The 19,946-nt window shown below is 39.2% G+C and overlaps 1 protein-coding gene across 1 annotated transcript in view; it reads left to right on the forward strand.

Annotated features, from left to right (window-relative positions):
* The first annotated feature begins 7,738 nt into the window (after positions 1 to 7,738).
* Positions 7,739 to 19,946, forward strand: part of unc5db (unc-5 netrin receptor Db) — a 209,452-nt gene continuing 197,244 nt past the window's right edge. Inside the window, exons 1-2 of the mRNA XM_044110930.1 lie at positions 7,739 to 8,146; positions 8,936 to 9,414. Coding sequence (XP_043966865.1) covers positions 9,330 to 9,414 — 85 coding nt within the window. The 5' untranslated portion in view covers positions 7,739 to 8,146; positions 8,936 to 9,329. The remainder of the gene's footprint in view (positions 8,147 to 8,935; positions 9,415 to 19,946) is intronic.

Consider the following 19,946-nt stretch of genomic DNA (forward strand, 5'->3'; position numbering starts at 1 on the left):
AGACCTCGATTAGATGCAGCTCTGATTGGTTGTTTCTGGACGAGCTGTGTATTTGTACAGATGGCAGTAGAACCAGCAGAAGAGCTTGCTTTTTTTTTTGCAATTTTTCTAGGCACACAGATTGTCTTATCAGCAAAACCTCAGATACTCGAGCCACAAATTGAGTTTCTTTGTGCAGAGGTCAGCTGGTAGCTCAGATTAGGAGCTTATAGTTTATTTGGGGTGAGGCACTCGTAGCCTACAAATAGTCTGCAGTTCATTCAATGGGCTCTAGTCCCAGCGGAACAAGCCTGAAAAACCTTCAGAGGGAAACGTCCAGAAGGCAACTAACTGCACCTCCACTGACTCCTTCTAAATAATAGGATCTCCTTCTCTCTATCTATCTCTAACAATACCTCTACTACTAAATGTGATGGAATAACTATTGAAAGTGTTTCAGGTGTCAGGAAGACGTTGAAGCAGATGAATGTTACAGTCATAAAGTTCCCAATTAGCCACCTTAGCTCGTGACTAATGGTTAGCAGGTTGCCCTCATTGAAAGTCCGTAAGCGTGCCATGTGTCACATCTGCATGCAGGAGTCGGCTCACGTGTTACAGAACCTCTTGGGAGCAGCTACAGTAATCTTCCACCAGACAAAGCCTTCAGGCAGTTGGACGATCAAACTCTATCTGCTGGTTTGTTTATAGATTTCCAGCGTGTCCGCTTGAAGGAATTAAGATTTTATCCTCGCAGGATGTTCATCGTTACAGCCACTCAATACTTTCTGACAGGCTAAGCGACGAGTTCTCTGGCTCAGGTGCTGGGAGTAGCCACACTAGTTTGCTCACTTAAAGCAAAAAATATATAAATGCAGATCTCCAATAGGTTTGATTTTTGCATCACAGATGTGCAGCACAGACTCCCGCCCCACAGGAGAAAATGTGTTTGATAAAAAGCCAAGCCTCATGTCTGCCATGATAAATGGCATCTCTTTATAGGCACTCTGTTAAAAAGGCAGCCTGTGGTAATAAGAATACAGTAAGTAGTGTCATTCATCCCGTGCTCGGAAGAGCCCACTTCAAGCAGAGCATTCCATGTCGCTAGATGCACTGTTCTGCAGATAGAAAAGCTTCAAGGAATAATTGAAAGGGTCGCTCTATAAAAAGGTAATGGAACTTCTCCAGCGATGCTGCTGTGCGGCGCAAGAAGACAGTCAAAAAGAGCAATGCTTTTCATCCGTGGTTTCATCATTCATGTTGGCATGATATTATGCAGTTAATGTCTCAGCATGAAGTATTTTAGCAAAGGCAGCGGTGCATGGCGCTCGTCTTAATCCGATGCCGATTCAACCAAGGATCAGATGGAATTGAGAGCAGCTGAGTTTAAAGGAGGAAATACAGGAAGCTGGTTGAAACTGGAGCTGCACCGATTCCCCCCCCCCCCCCTTTTTTTTTTTACTTCCGATACCGATATCTGAGGCTTACAGCTGAAAAACTGCACTGAATTGACTTGAAGTGTTTCTTTTTTTATTCAAACCCACTTTATTTGAGAACTCTGCACCAGTACATCTTCACAAGCCTGGTCAAACATGTCAGAACAACACAAGTTATATTTGTTCAGTCGGTGCAGTTGGAGTAGAACTAAGAAACTGAACCTGACAAATGCAACAGGTTGACTAATTCAAAATAAACTTCAACAAACCTTTCAAATAGTTCTGAAAGTGCAATTAGGAATTCTTAATATAATCTTAGGTAAATAATGACATCACTCAGAGCATCAAGCATAGAATTAGACTGAATAGATCTGCCTCTATGGATCAGGTGCATTGTCACTAACCTCATTATAAAGGAGGGAGGAAACTAGTGACCTCTGGTGGTCATTGGGTGAGAGCCGGCTACACCATGGACTGGTTACTAGTCCATCACAGGAAAACATGGAGGACGAACAAGCACACACACTTCAATCTTAGAGAAACGTGTCATACCAGTCGTTGTTTTGGGCAGTGGGAGGAAGTCAGAGTCCAGCATTCACTGGGACAACATGGAAAACATTGCAGACAGACTCCAGGCTTGGATTTAACCCCAAGACCTTCTTACTGCAAGGCAACAGTTTCAACCGCTGCTCCATCATGCAGCCCACAAAGACACTTTTTAAACCTCAATCAGCGGCGATGAAATCAGCTGATGGCCAAACCAGACCCTCCCATGGCCCCTTGAAATCCCTTCACTGGGAATAGATCTGACTCAGTGTAGGTGATGCGAACCAAACTACGTCCGTTCTACTGCACAGAGAATGGATGGCCCCTGTTGAAGGGCTCTGGACTCTGTCCGTTTGTTTGCTATTTGTATTTGTTTTGCAAAGAAAACGTAAAAGGAAGAAATGTGTTTGTGTAGCATGCATACCATTATTGATGAACGTCTTCTATTAATGATCTTTTTTTATGTTTAAGTTTATGCGGATAGTAACTGCCTCAAAAAAATGTATTGCTTTTGATGCAGACAATACTGTACAAGCAACAATACTGTTGCTAGAGTACAAGTTCCAAAGTGACATGAGATACAGATTTTTTTTTACTATTTTTCTTTTTTGTAGCAACATTTAAGCACATTTCTCTTTATCCAATGCATCTTGGTGTAGCCCAAGGTTCTGTTTGGGGGCCTCTGCTGGCTTTATTGTATTGTATCTGCTATGCAAATGATATTCAGCTGTTCAGCTCATTTTACCCAAATGAAATCCACACATAAGTTGTGCTTAGACTCTGGTAAACAGTAGATGGAAAACATTTCCGATTCTTTATTAGCTTGTGTATTTCTAATGTCAGATCCCAGGTTTAAAACTGAATCCAGTGTGTCTCTTCAGACCTCTAAGCTACAATCTTATTGCATTAAAAATAAATCGCAATCTCAGTGTTTTGCTTGTTTTCTATGATGATAAAGTTATATGCTTGCAGCATATAACCTAAATGATTGGTGTACAAAAAGATGATGTGAACTATATTCTTAAATGTTAACAACTATAAGAACAAATGTGAAATCAGAAGGTCGAACTCCGAAGCTGGAGAGCCGGGAGGTGAGTTGGCTTGAACTTCTGTGGCAATATTCATATTGGCAGAAATCCCACTTTTCATGCAGAGCCTGTATGTTCTTGATATTGTTCTCGATGTGAAGAAGCCCAGTGAAACCAGATTAGATGAGAGAAACAGGGGAAACAGACCAGATTAAACGATGAAACTCGAACTACGCAGCAGATTCTTTCATAGACAAGCTTCAGGCTGTTACTGTTCTAAAATCCCTCAACTATTAAAAAAAAAATCTGAATCATTCCACCCATGTATTTTTCTGAGAAATTCTAGTGGATGATGCTGTTGATATGACTTTCCCCACATCATTTCATGTAGTAGAGTGCAACTGTTAACTTTCAAGATGTGGAAACAGGAGATCTGCACTTTTAAAGGCTAACTTCTTTTTTTAATCAATACAGTAAAGAGCGGGAGGTGGAGGCAGAAAATACACAAGAAGTAGAAAAAACTGACCTTGTTGGAGTTCTAAACTTTGTACGAATGTCATGCAGAATCACCGTTTAGTTCATGCAATGACTGATGTGCAAATCTGTAAAAATTATATCAAGGTAAAATGTAAAGATGGTGACAATATTCAAGAAATTCTGCTGGCTAAATGAGAGAAGAAACTAAAATGTTGGTTATTGTTGGTTAACCTCATAATGTTTGGTTTTAGTTTACTTGTGCAAAAATGACAAATGCACAGGTTCCAGTTAAAAAATAGCATTTACACAAAAGCGGTCTTCCCAGAAATATCTTTGGCTGATAACATGAAAAAGGTTAAGCATATCTCACTGGATTACACATCAGATGGAAGAATATTTTCCATGAACACTTAATCCTTTTCCAGGGATGGAAGGGGACCTGTTTTTGTGTTTCAGTTCAACTCTGGACAGGTCGCCATGACATCACAGGACACAGCATGCAATCTGGAAGAGCAATGCATAAAAAAGATAAATCCAACTTGCCTGGAACCACAATATGATTAATCCTCTTTAGCTGAATTATTGGGCTCTTCAAATGTTTCTGTATTTATTTATTATTTATTTATTGGTTAAAGCTGCGGTATGTGCCTTTTATTAAGTATGTCTTTTACATATTTGTTAAAACTGTCACCATGTTGTGACAGAACGTTGTAAGACAGATAATCTGTGAAAACATCAAACTCCTTCACTTCCTCCCTGAGCTACTACAACCTTCTGAAGAAATACACGACTCCCGAACAAAAACAACCAATCAGAGCCAGGAGGAGGGGCTTAACGCTTTCAATCAATACTGCTTAATGTTCCAATGGCGAAAAAACAACTTACTGTTACAGGAAATCTGTCTGTCAGCCGTTACTGTGGCTATGATAACTAGCATGAACATTCATGACAGGCTCTGCTAGCTGCAGTGTAGCAGAGAGCAAAGGGGGAAGCAGGTGGGGGAGATGAGCAGCGCCACATTGACGATGATTGACAGTCTGCTGGCTTTGATTTGCTGTTTCTAGTTGGCACTGGAAGCACTGGGAGAAGGAAGAGGGGCTTGACTTTTTTCCACATGCTAATAATGTTACAACATAAGGACAGTTTCAACAAATAGGTAAAAATTTATTATTTTTATATAAAAGTTAAATACTGCAGGTTATATAAACCATTTTTTTAACTACAGCCATTGTATCTGTTTATTTTTGGCGGGGCATTCAAAAAATATACATTAGAGTATATGCCTTTATTTTATTGTATCAGTATGTTGTACCTTATTGTGTATGCATAATGTGCTCTGAACTTCATGTAGCATTTGTAAAAACAATTAACATGACTTTCATAAGGAGATAAGCAGGGTTGGCTTGTGGAAGAATACAGAAAACAATACCGAGTTCCTGCGGTTACCAGAGAGGTTACCAGTCAGGTGGAGAAGGACTGGCGGTCAGCTCTGGGTTCTGACCTGCAGCTCCAAACCTCGGCTGGACTTCACAGCTAAAAACTGAGAGGAACAAAGCTTCACACTGAGACTTTCCCCCACATTCCACCATCCGTTATGGATCTCATTCTGCTTGTGTTACTAATAGAACAGCATGATATTATACAACCTTCACAGTTTTCTAAGAAGATAATCTTTTTATGCTTTTACATTACCCTCACGTCTTTCCTCTGACACTTCCCATCAGTGACTAAAACCAAACACCAAAATGTCAGGACAGGTTCCAGCTGAGGAGGTCTAATCACTTCATGTGAAGGTGGTGTAATTGCAGTGATGTACGCTCTGTTTCCTTTTTGTTATTATTATTACTTTGACAGAGTATTGTCATCACAGCTTTTGAGTTTGAGTCCCATCCTGTGAACTTTTAACTTCCTGTCTATTGAACTTTTATTCAGATGTAGTGATCCAAAGTTCCCTGGATCGATTGCTTACTTCCCTGATCAAAAATGAGTAAAGTGATCTATTTCATTGTAATAGAACAATACAAACTAAAACATAACTATAAAATAGAAGGAAAGGGATGCATGCTTTGTTTTTGTAAGGGTCATTCATTTGATATTTTTGAATTTAAAATTAAATTGAATTGCCCATTAATCTGATAACATTAGATTAAGTCAAATTCAGTCCAGTTGACTTCACACGGTGTGCGTGTCCGTGTGTGTCTGTGTGTGTGTGCGTGATTTATTCTCAATAAATGCAGGACGGATGGACCTGGAAGGACACCTGTTGCAGAAAACAAAAAATGTAGACTTGGACAGAGATTCACCGCAGAAAATGAACCCCAGACATACAGCAAGATCTACAGTGGAGTGGTTTAAATCAATGCAAAATCATGTCTTGGAATGGCCTAGTCCAAGGATCTGAAACCTGAGGTTCAGACACCACAAGTGGCTCTGAAGACTTTCCCCAGTGGTTCTTCATTTTCTTGCCATTTAGTTGAAAACTATCTGCTTTTTTGTGTTGTGATGCATCATTTTATGTTTTGTGAAAATGTTGCATTTTTCCCTTTCTTCAAAACCTTTAACATTTTAGAAAAATATGTTTCTGTACAAATCAGAACAAATTCTCTGTAAAAGACATTAATCAAAAATGACAAGTCATCTTTCTCCAGAAGGTCAAGTAATATTTGTTGCTTCATATGACTTTTATTTACCTGAAAAAATTGCACTCTGCAGATCCATGACCTAGTCAAAGCCCAGTCCTATAGAGTCGAAAACCTTAAAGATGAAAAATAAATTCAGTTGGTGTAAAACTGGAAAACAAACTGAGGTGTTATTGCAGTGAATGGGTGATTCTAAAAAGTATTAACCTAATGGGAGAAATTCAATTGTTTGTCACAATTTTGAGTTTTATTTGTAAAACAGAAAAAAGAAAAAGAAGTTTGAAAACTGTCAAAGATTTTCATTTCAACAAACAGCTAAAATTAATTGAAAACGTAAGTGAGGTACTGTATACATTTATTAATATCTGCATATCAGCCCATGCTAGCCGCTACTTCAACCTGTCGTCTACCAATATGCTGTTGACTTGTCGGACATTTTGGATGAAAGTGTCGGCTAAATGAATGTGATTTAAATCTAATTCATTTAACACCTGTGCAGGTGGATCACGGCTTTGTTGGGATTCTGGAAACAGAGCAGATATATAGGAAGGTAACCCGAACATGACAGTTTGATCAGAATTATTCATCGGTGATTAAACGTGTAAAATGCAGATCCAGAGTGTGTCCTCACCCAGCACCTGCTTCACATGTAAATGAGCCCAATGATTCATACTTTCCTGTTACAGTGTTGGCACAGCAGCACAGGCACCAGTGGAATGAGATGTGATTTTTCACAGGACAGACATTGCGCTTGAATGTATCCTGCTCCTGTGTTTTGCAAACATTAGAGCCTCATCTGAGTCTGATCAAATGGCTGAGAGATAAGCCAGGGAACCTTAGAAGGCTGCGGGTCGGATATTTGAGCGTGTTTCTGGGTATTTTTTCTGTGGCGCAACGCCACATGTTCTCCTGCTCCTCAAACAGACACTCAGAGAATCATCCTGGTCATTACCAGCGGCGTATCAGTTATCAGGTAAATTAAATTAGGCAATGTTGCATGTTTCATATAGCAGACTCCATCAAAGTAACTCTCTGGGGAAGGATCATGATATTAGTGTCACAGATGTGTATTCATACTATATATATATATATATATATATATATATATATATATATATATATATATATATATAGATATATAAACGTTAGTATTGTTGTTTCTAAATGAATATGAACTTGTTTTCTTTGCATTTTTTGAGGTCTGAAAGTTGTTTCCTCATGCATATTTTTTTATTATTTGGGCCATTTCTCATTTTCTGCAAATAAATACTAAACTCTTGCTTGGTATTTCGGAGATGTTGTCAGTAGTTCATTTTCATGCATTGTTGAATTTTATGGGAATTAGTGTTAGCATAGTAGCAGACCAGACTAGTGGTTTTTCATAAGTTTGCAAGTTAGTTAGCATTAGCAGTTAGCAAATGCTAACTGCTAATTATGCTAAAGTTCACAGTAGGCTACAATTGTGTGGTTTTTTTGTGTATGTTTATGTCTTTAAATGCAGAGTTGCAGTTGTTAAGAACACACTTGTAAACCAACACACTAAAGATTTTTATTTGTCTTCTTTTCAGTTTTATGACATTTCTTTGGAATAAAACAATGGAAGTAAGAAGTACTAGTAGAAGGCCTAAGAAGAACACTGACATGCTGAAAAGGTTGGATGAAGGACCAACTTTAGGCACCACTAGCATGGTTGTTCTCTCTCTCTTTTTTTCTTTCTTTTTCTTTTTTTCTCTTGCTCCTCTCCCACCTGCAACCCGTTAGCCAATCAGCCCAGGTAGTTTGTTCCAGCTTTTGCTCTCCCAGTATTTATACACCTCTTCTCTCTCTTCTCACTTGTTCCTCTTGTTATTTTCCTATTTCTTCCCTGCTGCATTTTCAATTGGATTTTCAGTTTTTGTTCTCCTCTGCCTCCCTGTGATCGGATCTTTTTTGTATGCTTTTTTTCCGCTCCTTTTTTCTTTAAATCTAGCATTCATTCGACACCTCTGCCTCACTGCATTTTGATCCACCGTCACCGCATGACAAAAATCAAGTCGTCAGTAAAGTAACTATTACTTTTTAAACTTACTATGACATCACTGCTTCTGAATATGTCCCTTATTTTTTCCAAAAGTGGTTATTTATTTATCCTTATTTCTTTTTTTTTATTATTTTCCCAGAATCACTAATGGCAAAAATACACCTTAGGCCATTACCTTAGGAAGGTGCTTTACAAAAGAAAATATTTAGTTCATTGGAGTTACAAAGCCTTAAGGATTACATAGCTTTATGACTTAGTGACTCTTTCCAGATTAACTTCGTTTCTCACCCGTTTTTTTCCTTTTTTAGAGTCCAAAAGGCTCCACTGATGTGTTTTTCAATCCCATATTTCAGGCATTAATCAAGCCAGGATGTGATCTATCATTGATAACTTAATAAGAAGGAATGGCTGTGGTATTTATATGTAGAAATCATCGTTACCCCTCTTGCCAAACTTGCTTCTAGCTTAGGAATTATTTGACACAAAGCAGCAGAACACAAATAATTTTCTATTATTCAACACATACAGAAAACATGTAGGAGTTAAAAGTAGCAATTTTCTCAATGAATTTGGTTTTAGCATAGTCCCTGTTCTGCTTAAAAAAAAATCAAGTGCCACTGCTGACCTCTGAACCCTAAGCAGCAGCTGCCTTGGTTCGACTCCGGATAGAATCAACCCGGTCAAGTTCAGGTCATCGGCGTCTCCTCCTCTGAGTTATGATATTATTTTTAATCAAGCAGCCACCTGAAGTCAGCTGTTGTGTTTTGTTCTTTGCCTCACCGTAACGGCGGACCTCTGCCTGCTGCATTACAGTAAGAAGAAGAAGAAGAAGAAGAAGAGGTGTTGGAGCGATCGGAGCCCACCTCTCCTCCTCTCTCCTCCTCCCGCTGCCATTGGTCGGAGCGCAGCGGGCTCCGGTGCCGATGATGCTTTGAAAGGGGGGAGTAAACAGAAAGCTCACGTCTCTCCCGCTGCGCGCACACTGCACGCACGGCGAAAGTGGAGTGAAAATGCTTGTCCCCCCTCGACCGGCAGCCCAGCCCGCCAGCCGTCCACTTGTCCCCCTGATTGTTTTTCTGCTGCCAGCCCGTCACACTGCCTCTGTGCCCGCTTTACGTGAGGAATCCGGAGCGGCAGGAGGAGGAGGCGAAGGGAGACGCGAGGGATCCGGAGAGCCGTCACCTCTATAGCGCATCAGTGGGAAGGTATGGATGCGCGGACAAAAGGACGCTTTCTCTTCGCCGTGGGCCTCCTGTGTGGGTTTTACTGGCCGGCATCAGTCACCTCCAAAGGTAGGAGCTTCCTCTCCATGAAGCACGCATGGTTACTTTGCGCTCACTGACTGTTTTCTGCGTGCCAACCCTCGTGGTTGCGCACCACTTGTCGCCTGAATGAAAACCTTACGGTATTGATGTTGTAAATACTCCAAAGCGCACACGCAATCATCAGAATGCGTTTTCATTCATCCCCGTTTTTTTTATTCTTATTATTTATTTATCTTTTGCTTTTGCTTTGCGCTGGAGTAGCTCGTCCTGATCGCGCAGCATATTGAATCATAAAGCTTAAAACTTCCGCTGTCAGCCGCTGGAGCTGCTTGGGTGTCACTGGGGTCGCTGCTGATTCTCCTGTTTCACTTGTTCTGAAATAAATCCATCAGATCGAGAGCCCGCTGCGTGGAGGAGAGCGGCGGCTGATGCAGGCACGCCTGTGCAACAGGCATGGTGCGTTTTTTTTTTTTTTTTTTTTTTTTTAAATAATCTGTGTAGAAAAGATAGATTTATGCAGCAAAAAAAGAAAAAAAACAAACAACATACAATATGTGATCAAGATGCCTTCAGTGATTCCTTTAAAGAACGTTTGCTGCAGATGTAATATGAAACCTTTTTGCAAACGATCTGCATGCTGGTTCACACTAGAGGTGGTGAAGCTCAGCTCTGCTCCTCTACACACTGTGTTGCTGCATTTTTCACTCAAACAAACAAACAAAAAAAAAGAGAGAAAAGACTCCAACATTTCTGATTTAGAGTGTTTTGGACTAAAGCTGGACTCTACGCTGCTGCACTGAGATAAAACCAAAATAAATTTCCTGTAATTCTGTGAGCTGTACGGCAACAAAACCTTCTTGGTTCTTTGTTCCCGATGTACCGACTGTAAAATTCCCCAAACTGCCTCCCACACATCTGTATTACTGCTAACTCTCCAGCCCGTTCTGTGTTTTCCTGCTGCTGTGGAGGACGACAGGGTGCAGTCGTGGTGTTTGTCAGAGATGCTCCTTCTTGTGGATGAACCCTCTGAAAAGTTGCTTCATGAAGTTTGACTGGTTGTTGTGATGTATTTAGGTTGCAGCGTACAGAGGCAGAGCGCCCGCCTTTTCATTGTACATGTGGAGTCTGTTGGATCGCGTGGCTTTTATCGTTCTGCCATGCTGTCACCTCCTGCTGTGCAAAGACAATCAGAGGCTCAGCCCATAATAACTACTTGATCCAGATAAACCCGACGTTTCTGCAGACTTGGAAATTTAAAATAAGGTTTGTGGGCTTATGCTGGCAGATGCAGGTTTCCGGTTTTCTTTCTGGGAATATGGCAAACACTGATTCCAAAAGAATTTTAAAAAGTGCCACACATTGCTTGACAGAAGCAAAGGTTTGAAATTTTTACTATGCTCAGAACAAACAGATTCATGGACTGTATTTAAACTCTGATAGAACAGAAAAGGTTTTAGGTTTTATCCAGGTTACTAAAGGCAGAAAACAAAGTGTTTTCATCGATGACCGGTTTATTTGTGCATCTTTACAAAAGTTTCATGTTGTTTTTTTCTATGTTTGCATCTTTTCACCTGCATTAAAAGTGGACTGTAAGGCTGCAGCTAACAATTATTTTAGGAATTAGTAATTCTGATGATTAATCGGATAAAAAAAATGACTAGAATGCAGTAACAGCTTTACTTTGATTATTGGAGCAGAGAACTCATCTAAACAAAGTACTTCTAACATCGACATGTGAAGAGGTCGTCTCTGCTTCCCTTCTCAACAAATCAGTGTAGGGATAATTGGACTATCTCTTTATTTTTCTGATAAACCTATTAATATTTGAATAGCAAAAGGTGCTTAATTCTAGTTATTGCTTTTGTAGAATTTGATCCAGGTGAATCAAAAACTGACTAGAACATATTTACAGACGAAGATGGGTTTTTTTATTGCTAAATACAAAATGTATACATTTGCACAGTTTAGGCTTTACTGCTCTGAGTTTTTGTTTTTCCATTTTGTGGCTTCATACTTGAGCTAACGATTGATCATCTACTGAATTAGTTTGCAATTATTTCAATAATCGATTCATCTTTGTTAATCCGATGAATTGCTTCGTCTCCAGGGGACATGCTCTCTTCAATTTTTAAAACCAATCACAAACAAAAAGAACTTTTGGAACTGCATCCCTTAAATTTATATATAAATTCTTATTTATTTCCTGGAATCCCACGGCCCAGCTGCTGTATATCTGTAGAACATAAAAAGAGAAACTCGTGAGGAAGAAAAATGGTTTCCTGCTCCCACTAATCAGACCTAATGAATATCAAATTAAAGCTGTTTTTGAAGGTAAAACATATCTGTTATTTGGTACTTTGCTCAGCAGGGGCTTAATGGAATGAAGTGAAAACAGCTTCTTTGTGTTTTTGCTGCCCTAAGTGGGATTCTTGATGAATGGAGGGATCCTACAGAGTGCGTTTCATTTTTCTCATTCAGAATTCTATGGTGGAAATGAAATTATGGAGCTACACCTGATGATATATGATATTGAAACTGTTAAAATGTTTTTGTGAAGTAAAAGAGCCGTTAAGCCAGGAAAATCTGAATAAAAGGAATAATCAAAGGAGCAGAAGTGGCCGGGATCAGGTCATCAGCAGTCACTACCTGGAGTACGATGACCCTTGTAAATGATGACCTTTAGTTTAAGAAGCACCTCTTTCAACTCCTTGTGAAAAGACTCATAATGAAACCCTGGTTTACCATCCCACTAAACCAATTTTCATTCTTCTACAGATTTTCTGTCTTATTTTTTGAAATTCTCATACATCTTCTAACCAGAATGGTAAAATCGAGTTTTTTCCACTAATAGCGATGGTTGAAATTGAAACTCCAGAAAACAACAAAAGCACTTCAAGGCGAGCTGCATCGATAAGCTGTACTTAGAACTGCTGTCATTCTCTGACTCTTGATACCAAAGGAGTCATCATCAAAAAAGCTCATAGAAGAGAAAAGAGATCAATAAGTCGTGGCTCCAGAGAACTCAGGCCAGATGGAGTGCTCACTGCCTTTTTCACGTTCAATTTGACAGTTTTTCACCTGTCGGATTTATCAGCGAATGCATCTCCGAAAGGAAGCCACGCCACAAAACATAACCTGTTAGCGCTTAGCTGCATGAAACTGTCTTCGTTTTAATTAGCATTTAATCATTTGGCTATGTTGGTATTCATGTATAAATTGTAAAGAGGACTAAATGTGATTTCTTATTTATTCTGATTAGGATGAATTAAAAAAAGGCTTACACCTGTAACCATGGTGAAGGAAATGGTGTGCAAGTACAGGCAGCTAAAGAGAGTATGACAGTTTATAGAAACAGACTTTGACCAAAGGGTTTTACAATCCAATAAAGTGGATTTATTGGATTGATTACGTTTCCTCCTCCAGCAGAGGAGGAGGAAACGTAATCAAGAAAAAGTAGACAGAAAACAACCAACATAATCTAACTAAGAACTGACTAGTTTGAAGTGAAACAGAAAAAATAGCTGATCTAAAGAAATGTTTAAAACTATAAACGCACAAACACACCCTGATATCCTCACAGATCTATTATTTTTCAAACCCAAACCTTATTTAAGTATTTGTCGCTAGCCACAGTTTCAGATTCATGAAACACACAAAAGTAGTTTATGGGTATGTGGGTGTTGGAACCACCTCAGACTGAGATATGCAGGAAAACCACAATGCATAGACTGCTCAAGTCTGGACTGAATTGTTGCTTCCACCAAGCAGTTTTTGACTTGTGAAACATTTGTTGGATTTGTTTGCCCTGATACTAGGGTTAAACTGGTCATGAAGCCAGAGAGGAACCTCAGGGTCGTGTTCTAAGTCATCTGTCAAAGATAGTCTGGTGATTTAGGGTCACATTTACATCATATAGGGAGAAGGTTTCTCATATAATTTTGTGGAATTGTGAACACGGAGAATTACCACAACTTGCAACAGTGGAAAACAATAACAGCTTTATTTTCCACCCAACAGCAGCTAAATGTAATGCAAATGTAGGAAAAGTATATTGAAAGTTTTCGCCTGTCAAGGTTTTTTTGATTCCAGAAACAATATTTTTGATTAAAACTGTTTTTTTAATTTAATTTTATTTGTATCCATGCTTATAAAATTCACAGCTGCATATTTTTTTATATTTCTATATATTAGCAAAATGAAACAAAGGAACCGGTGGATGCTGGGTCTGTCGTGGTAATACATTTTGCTGGATGATAAATTGTCCCAAGTTTGCCTTGTCAAAGATTAATACACTTTAATTTAGTGCAGAACATTCCACACTGGAAATGGAAGACATTTTAAATATCCAAAATGAAATACAACCTAAAGCAATAAAGAAAACCAAGATAAAAACTACTTACTACTGACAATATAAATAAATTATGTGTCTGTAAACAAAACTAACCTTCAAAAAATATCATGAGAATGAAAATTGTTGAGCTCATTTTACAGTCATACAATTAATTGCTTACTGGAACAGGCTTAGAGATGAACTATAGCGCCTGGTGATCCGTCTGCTGGGGCAGCGAGAGTTAAAAAGGCCATGATGAAACTTGAAGTAACAGTTCAGACAACAAAAAAAAAAAAAATCACATTTCGAATTCTAAATTCTCAATCAGAAAAAAACCCAAATGGCTTTGAAAAAACTAACCTGGAATTCTTCATCTCCAGGAACACGTGACACAGTTTGTTTTATCATTTCTTTCTACGTGACCTCAGTGACACAGGTCGGAAAAAAAAATAAATAAATGTCACGACTCGCGTCACTCCCTCTCTCTACCAACCAGAGTCCAGCCAGCCGGCCAGCAGCGGTCTGCTGCTGCAGCAGGACCTGACAGCTCCAGCCCGCACACAGCAGGACTTCAGCTGCCGACGATCAATGGCCGAAGTTAGCTGGGCCCCCGGTGGCTTGAAACGAGACTTTCGTGTAGGGTCACCAATGAGGGCTCCTTCATGCGCAACACATGAATAGCGCGGCCCCAGGGGGCCGCTTTAAAAAGCTCTCCTCATGTCTCTCAGCTGTGATGAAACACGCGGGGGGGTTATCTGAACACGCACATCTTTCTTAGCGCTGCCGTGACTCGCTTTTGATAAAGGAATTGGATTTTGTTTGTAAAGATCCTCTAACAGAACATGCTAAGAGGTTGTGGGAGTATTTTGGTAACATCTCTTGAAACCTGAATCCTGATGAAGCTCTTGTTGATTTGACTTGTCATGCAGGTGCATTTATTCAGGGCTTGATGATTAATTTATGTGCTGTGTGAGTTAGCAGGAGTGGGTTCTGTGTAGAATAAGAAGAGTGGTAATCGAGGGGATTAATTCAAGTTTGAGTGTTGATGTCATCCAGTTCATTTATTAGTCATTCAGGAAGTTGTGCTAATAATTATGAAGACAATATATTTTGTGAGATGAGAATATGGTAGCATTTGCTTACATCTTGGAATCTGTGTCACTTCATTTGATAAACTTTCGCAGTTATTGGTGCACCAGCTGCAGTTTTCTACCCAATTGCCCACTTATAAAAATCCTAACCTGCCAAATCCGATTTTGTTCATTGCCAATGTTTCAACTGATGCGTCAACCAATGCCGATCCGTTACAGGAAAACAGCTGAAATGACTTAAGGCATTTTTTTTTTTTTTTAAACGGACATAAATGTACTCAGTTAAGAATGTATTTGATAATTCTGCACAAGTACAGCCCAACAACAGCTTCACAAGCTTGGTCAAAATATGTCAAAACAGAACATTAATTTGTTCAGTCAGTGTAATTAGGAGGAGATCAGCTAATGTAAATAATTGGCTTTATTGATTATCTTGGTTAAACATGTAAAATGTAAAAATAAACTGCAGCAAACTTTCTTTCAGATGGTTGAGAAAATGGAATGAGGAATTCCAAATATAACTCAAGATAAAGCTTAGCTTCGACCAACACCCAATCTAGATTTATTTTTTCCAATACCGGAACTGATACAGATATCAATATCAGAACAGTTTATCTCCGGTTTGACATACAAGTTTATGCTTATTGCCAATTCCTCAAATGAATAAGGAAATCTGAGCCGATTTATCAGTGCATCCCTAGCATACAGCCTCTTCCCCACTCATGACGTGTACTTTTGTCAAACGTTGCTCTAATAATCATCACTGCCTGGCCCGCCACGGCGTTCTCCTCCATTCTGCTGCTGCTGCTGCTGCAGCCTCAGCTTTGCCCCTGACCCGGTCCCACAAACCCAATGTCTCTTTCCTCCTTAAAATAAAAAACTTTTTTTTTTTTAATGGTAAAAAACGACAAAATGTGGCTACTTTTGTTTTCCTTACAAAAAAAGGAAAATGAAAAAATATCTCAAGGTTTTTTTATTTTGCTGCTCACAGGGCTTTCAGTGAAACGGACAAAGGTCAAATCTGTTATTTTCCTTGAGAGAAAGCAAAGGGACTTTTTTATTCTGCCTGCAGATTCAAGAATGAATCATCATAGTCGGGCTGCCATAGACGGGGGGGACAACATGCGCAGTTGAGTGCCCAGATTTACATTTAAATGAAACCAAATGGCTGTACATTCAGAAATGATATACAGTAATGATGATGGTAATAAAAGCAAAGTCCTCTTTCATATTGGACCTGCTGCTGCTTGGAATTGCTGTCGTTCGGCAGGAATTTTCAGGTACAGTCAGTGAGTTATGTCTTTGCTATGTCAAGACTATTACCTTAACGTTTCAACGAGTAGATTCATCAGCATCCTGCCTAAGAGGCTTAATGTAGTCAGCAATCAGCCCTGCAGCTCATTGGGTTTTTCAGTCTGCCGCGTAGCAGAATGGGGCTTATAAATTCTGCTCTTTTTTTTTTTTTTTTTTTCCTGCCTTCATCATGACATATGAATCTCTAAGTTTCTGCCATTCCACAAGGCTCTCATCCATTCAGGTTTCTAAAAGTTATTTGGGGGTGTCATTTCTCTGGACCCAAGCCCAGCAATCATTACAGAAAGGCTGACGCATCTAAGTTCCTACATTGGTGGCAACCCCCCCAACCACTGGGTAACACAAGTTAAAGGTTTCATTGGAGATAAATTTACTAAGGATCTTTTGTCTGGTTTTGCTGTGTCACACATTAAATACAAGTTTCAAACAAAATATATAAAAACTTTAGAAAATGTGCACACGTGCGTGTGTGTGTGTGTGTGTGTGTGCGTATATATATATATATATATCAAAGATCACGCTAGACTTTTTTGTTCTCCGTCATTTTGACCGACAGCATTAAAAATCGGTCATGTACTATTTTTACCCGTCAAATTATAATATTATTAATATAGGTTACTTAGCTGCATTTTTAACCAGTTTAATTAATATTAAGCTAGTTGAACCATGAATCCAGATCCCCTCACACATAAAGCAGATGAACGCATCAAACGTTTTCCCCATAGTGACAAACACCACTGACTGTGGCCCCAGTAACTTATAATAAATGAAACTAATTGACTCCATTTAAATTACCAGCACTTCACCCACTATGGTCTGAACACACAGCCTCACAAATTCCTCCTGGTCGCATCTGCAGAGAAATCTGCACTAATTCATCGGTCAGTTGGATCTGTCAGATCCAAGCTGATCAGTTGAACTTTTTTTTTTTGTTTGTTTGTTTTTTTTACACTCTGTGCGTGTTTACAAGGATCTTTTTGCGTAATTTCGCTTCTTCAAAACACACAGACGGTTACCACCCATCACCATGATTGTCTGGTTTAGAATGTTGAAAGGACTGATAAAAGATGTTAGCTACCAATTTAAGTCTTAAACTCTGTAATATTCTCAAAAGGTCTAAATTTTGAGTAGGTGAAACATGCAGAAAACCTGTTAAAGGTGCATCCAACAGGCCAATTGTACGACTGGTATCATGAACACACTGTACAGAGCAGCCCACCCTGTCTACAAATCAGTTTTTACAGATTGACCTATTTGCTTATTTATTTATTCATTTGTTGGTTTTTTTCCAGAGCGCATGTCTAAAATTTTTGAGACAAAATACCGTCCTGCGGCACTGCTTAACACTATTGGCTGGCATTTGCAAAGCAGCCAGTCCAGGAGTGCCTTTCTTTGTCCTTGGTGCTGATTGGCTGTAGACACAAGAACAGAGATAAGGAAGACTGTAGCTGTTATCCCATGCGGTAGCACAGAGACGGTTTACACTGAGCGTAGTATTGCTTATTAAGTTATATTTGGTGTTTAGAAGCATCTTTAGCAACTGTTTCAAGTGTTTGTGGATTTTAGTTATTTGTTTGTGCTGTGGTCCCTAAACCCATGACTGCAAGGTGTTCAGTCATTTTCTCTTGGTAGTTTTTTAATTTTTTTTTTTTAATGTCTTAATGGCTGCTTAACTTTCTTATTTATCCCCAGTCTTTCCTGCTTTTTAGGCTACATGCTATACTAGTTCAGCCCCCCAGTATTTACGTGGTATTTAGGTATTTAGGTGGTATTCACAAATAGCATCACACATGACATTCCAGGGCCCTGATGCCCCTGACTTTTGATTTCTCCAAGACCCCGCAAACATCTGTTAAGGATTGTTGCAAGAAATGTGAGCGACGCGCCACCAGGGCGGGGTGAGGCGGCCCATTGGGTCACAGCGCTAAATCATGGAACAAAGCTGCAGATACCCTTCATCCATCCCAGTCTGCAGATTCAATCAGCTGTGCTCCTGGAGCCACATGTCTTCATTCCACAGCCACGTTCACGCCGCGGCTCAGTGGCTCGCCTTTCAGATAACTATTATAAAACCTGGGGAAAAATACATGTTGATTTATCCATTTATTTATCAGGATCTTTGTACGCTCTTTCCTTTTATTTAGTGTTTATTTGCTAAGATTGAAACCTTAAAATAATTTTTTCAAATGGTATGTGAAAATGTTTACATCCCGTTTACTTTTTCATATTTTGTGGTATTGCAGCCATAAACAGCCGTATGATTTATTGCCTTTTTATGTATGAGACCAACTCAGGAGATAATTGTGGTGTGGAAGGGCAAGGATATGATCTACTCACTTTTTGAGATAAAAGTTAAAAAAACATAAATGCGTCTAGCCTGGTATTACATTTAAATTGGTTTGTCCAAAATAACAGTAAAATTTATTGAAGTCTGGCATAGAAAAGTTAAACCATTAGGAACACTTTTGTAAGGGACTGTAGAAAACTATTGTAAATAATTATTCATATTGTGAAAAACATTCATGGATTAAACTACACGCCTTTTATAGCATCTATTTAAATTTTTATTCATCGTTTGATTATTTTTTTAAACTTGAACATGATGTTTTGTGTGATCACATAAACTGCACACCAAGCAATAATTTTGTACTTGAAGTCATAAGCTGAACATCTCAGTAGTATGAAAGGATTTTTCCATACACTATATAAACACACACATATTCCCTTAAAATGTAATTAAAAATGACTAAACTTTCAGTGAAGTAGTGTAGAGTTTATGAAAAAGCAGCTTCAAGGCCTGTCCCCCCTTAAAACTCATTAAAGCTTTTCTGAAAGGCACACCCACCGACCCTTTGCAGGCTTTAATGCTCTCCACATGTGGAGTTGTCCATCTGCACACACACTATGATATCTCACTACCTGTGTTTACAGATGGTGTGCAGCAGATGAGCTTTTTACAAGGGTGTTTCACGATGCCGTCCTGTTTAGCAAACCTCCGACTACTATAAAAGCCTCTGTGTGGACGGGGGCACGTTTAGATTGGCATGCACACAAAGAGGCAGTGAAGAAGCCCACACACACACACACACACACACGTTCCTTTGAAACTTGATTAAAATAACACGGCTAACCGTGTTTGATAGGATCGGCGTGAAGGCCTCTGTATGTTCACAGTCAACCGAGAGCCAAAGCCTCGTTTCTTATCAAGTTAGAGAGAGTTCAATAATGTTATCGAAAAACATGTCCTGTTGATGTATGGCTCCTGGTTGAAATCTATCTGAGCTGATCTCAAAGTAAATGGCTTTTTGAAAGACTGGAAGAGGAGAAGTCCTCAAAGTCCAACCAAAAAGGAGCCAAGGTTAAGACTGTCCTTCCATTCCTTCCATGTTCCGAATCAGGCTTTTTTTTTTACTTGGAGTGCAACGGAAAACAATGCAGCTTAATGGAAGAATACGGATATGCTCCAAAGATCGACGATTGTTCCACAGTGACTTGCTGTAAAATTGGATATAGAATCAGTTTGAATCCAGAACCTTTGGGATTCAAATTTTGTTTCCAGAAAATAACCTGGTTTTATGTGGCTTTTATTGGTTGTCTTTGCAACTTGGCATTTCTACAATGTAAATTAGTGGTGAAAATTGGGCTCTTTTGTTTTAGAGGCTAACATGTAGACCTCTGCTGTTAGTAAAATTTCAACCGACTATTGAGAAAAATATGATTTTAAAAAAGCCTTGCATCACATTAATTTCGACTTTGGGTATAAATTCACCAGTTTCTTTGATTGCACGATTTCTCCAACCCTCTGCAGCTGTCATAAAGTCAAA

This window comes from Gambusia affinis, linkage group LG03, assembly GCF_019740435.1.
Source record: "Gambusia affinis linkage group LG03, SWU_Gaff_1.0, whole genome shotgun sequence".
Classification (NCBI taxonomy): Eukaryota; Metazoa; Chordata; class Actinopteri; order Cyprinodontiformes; family Poeciliidae; genus Gambusia; species Gambusia affinis.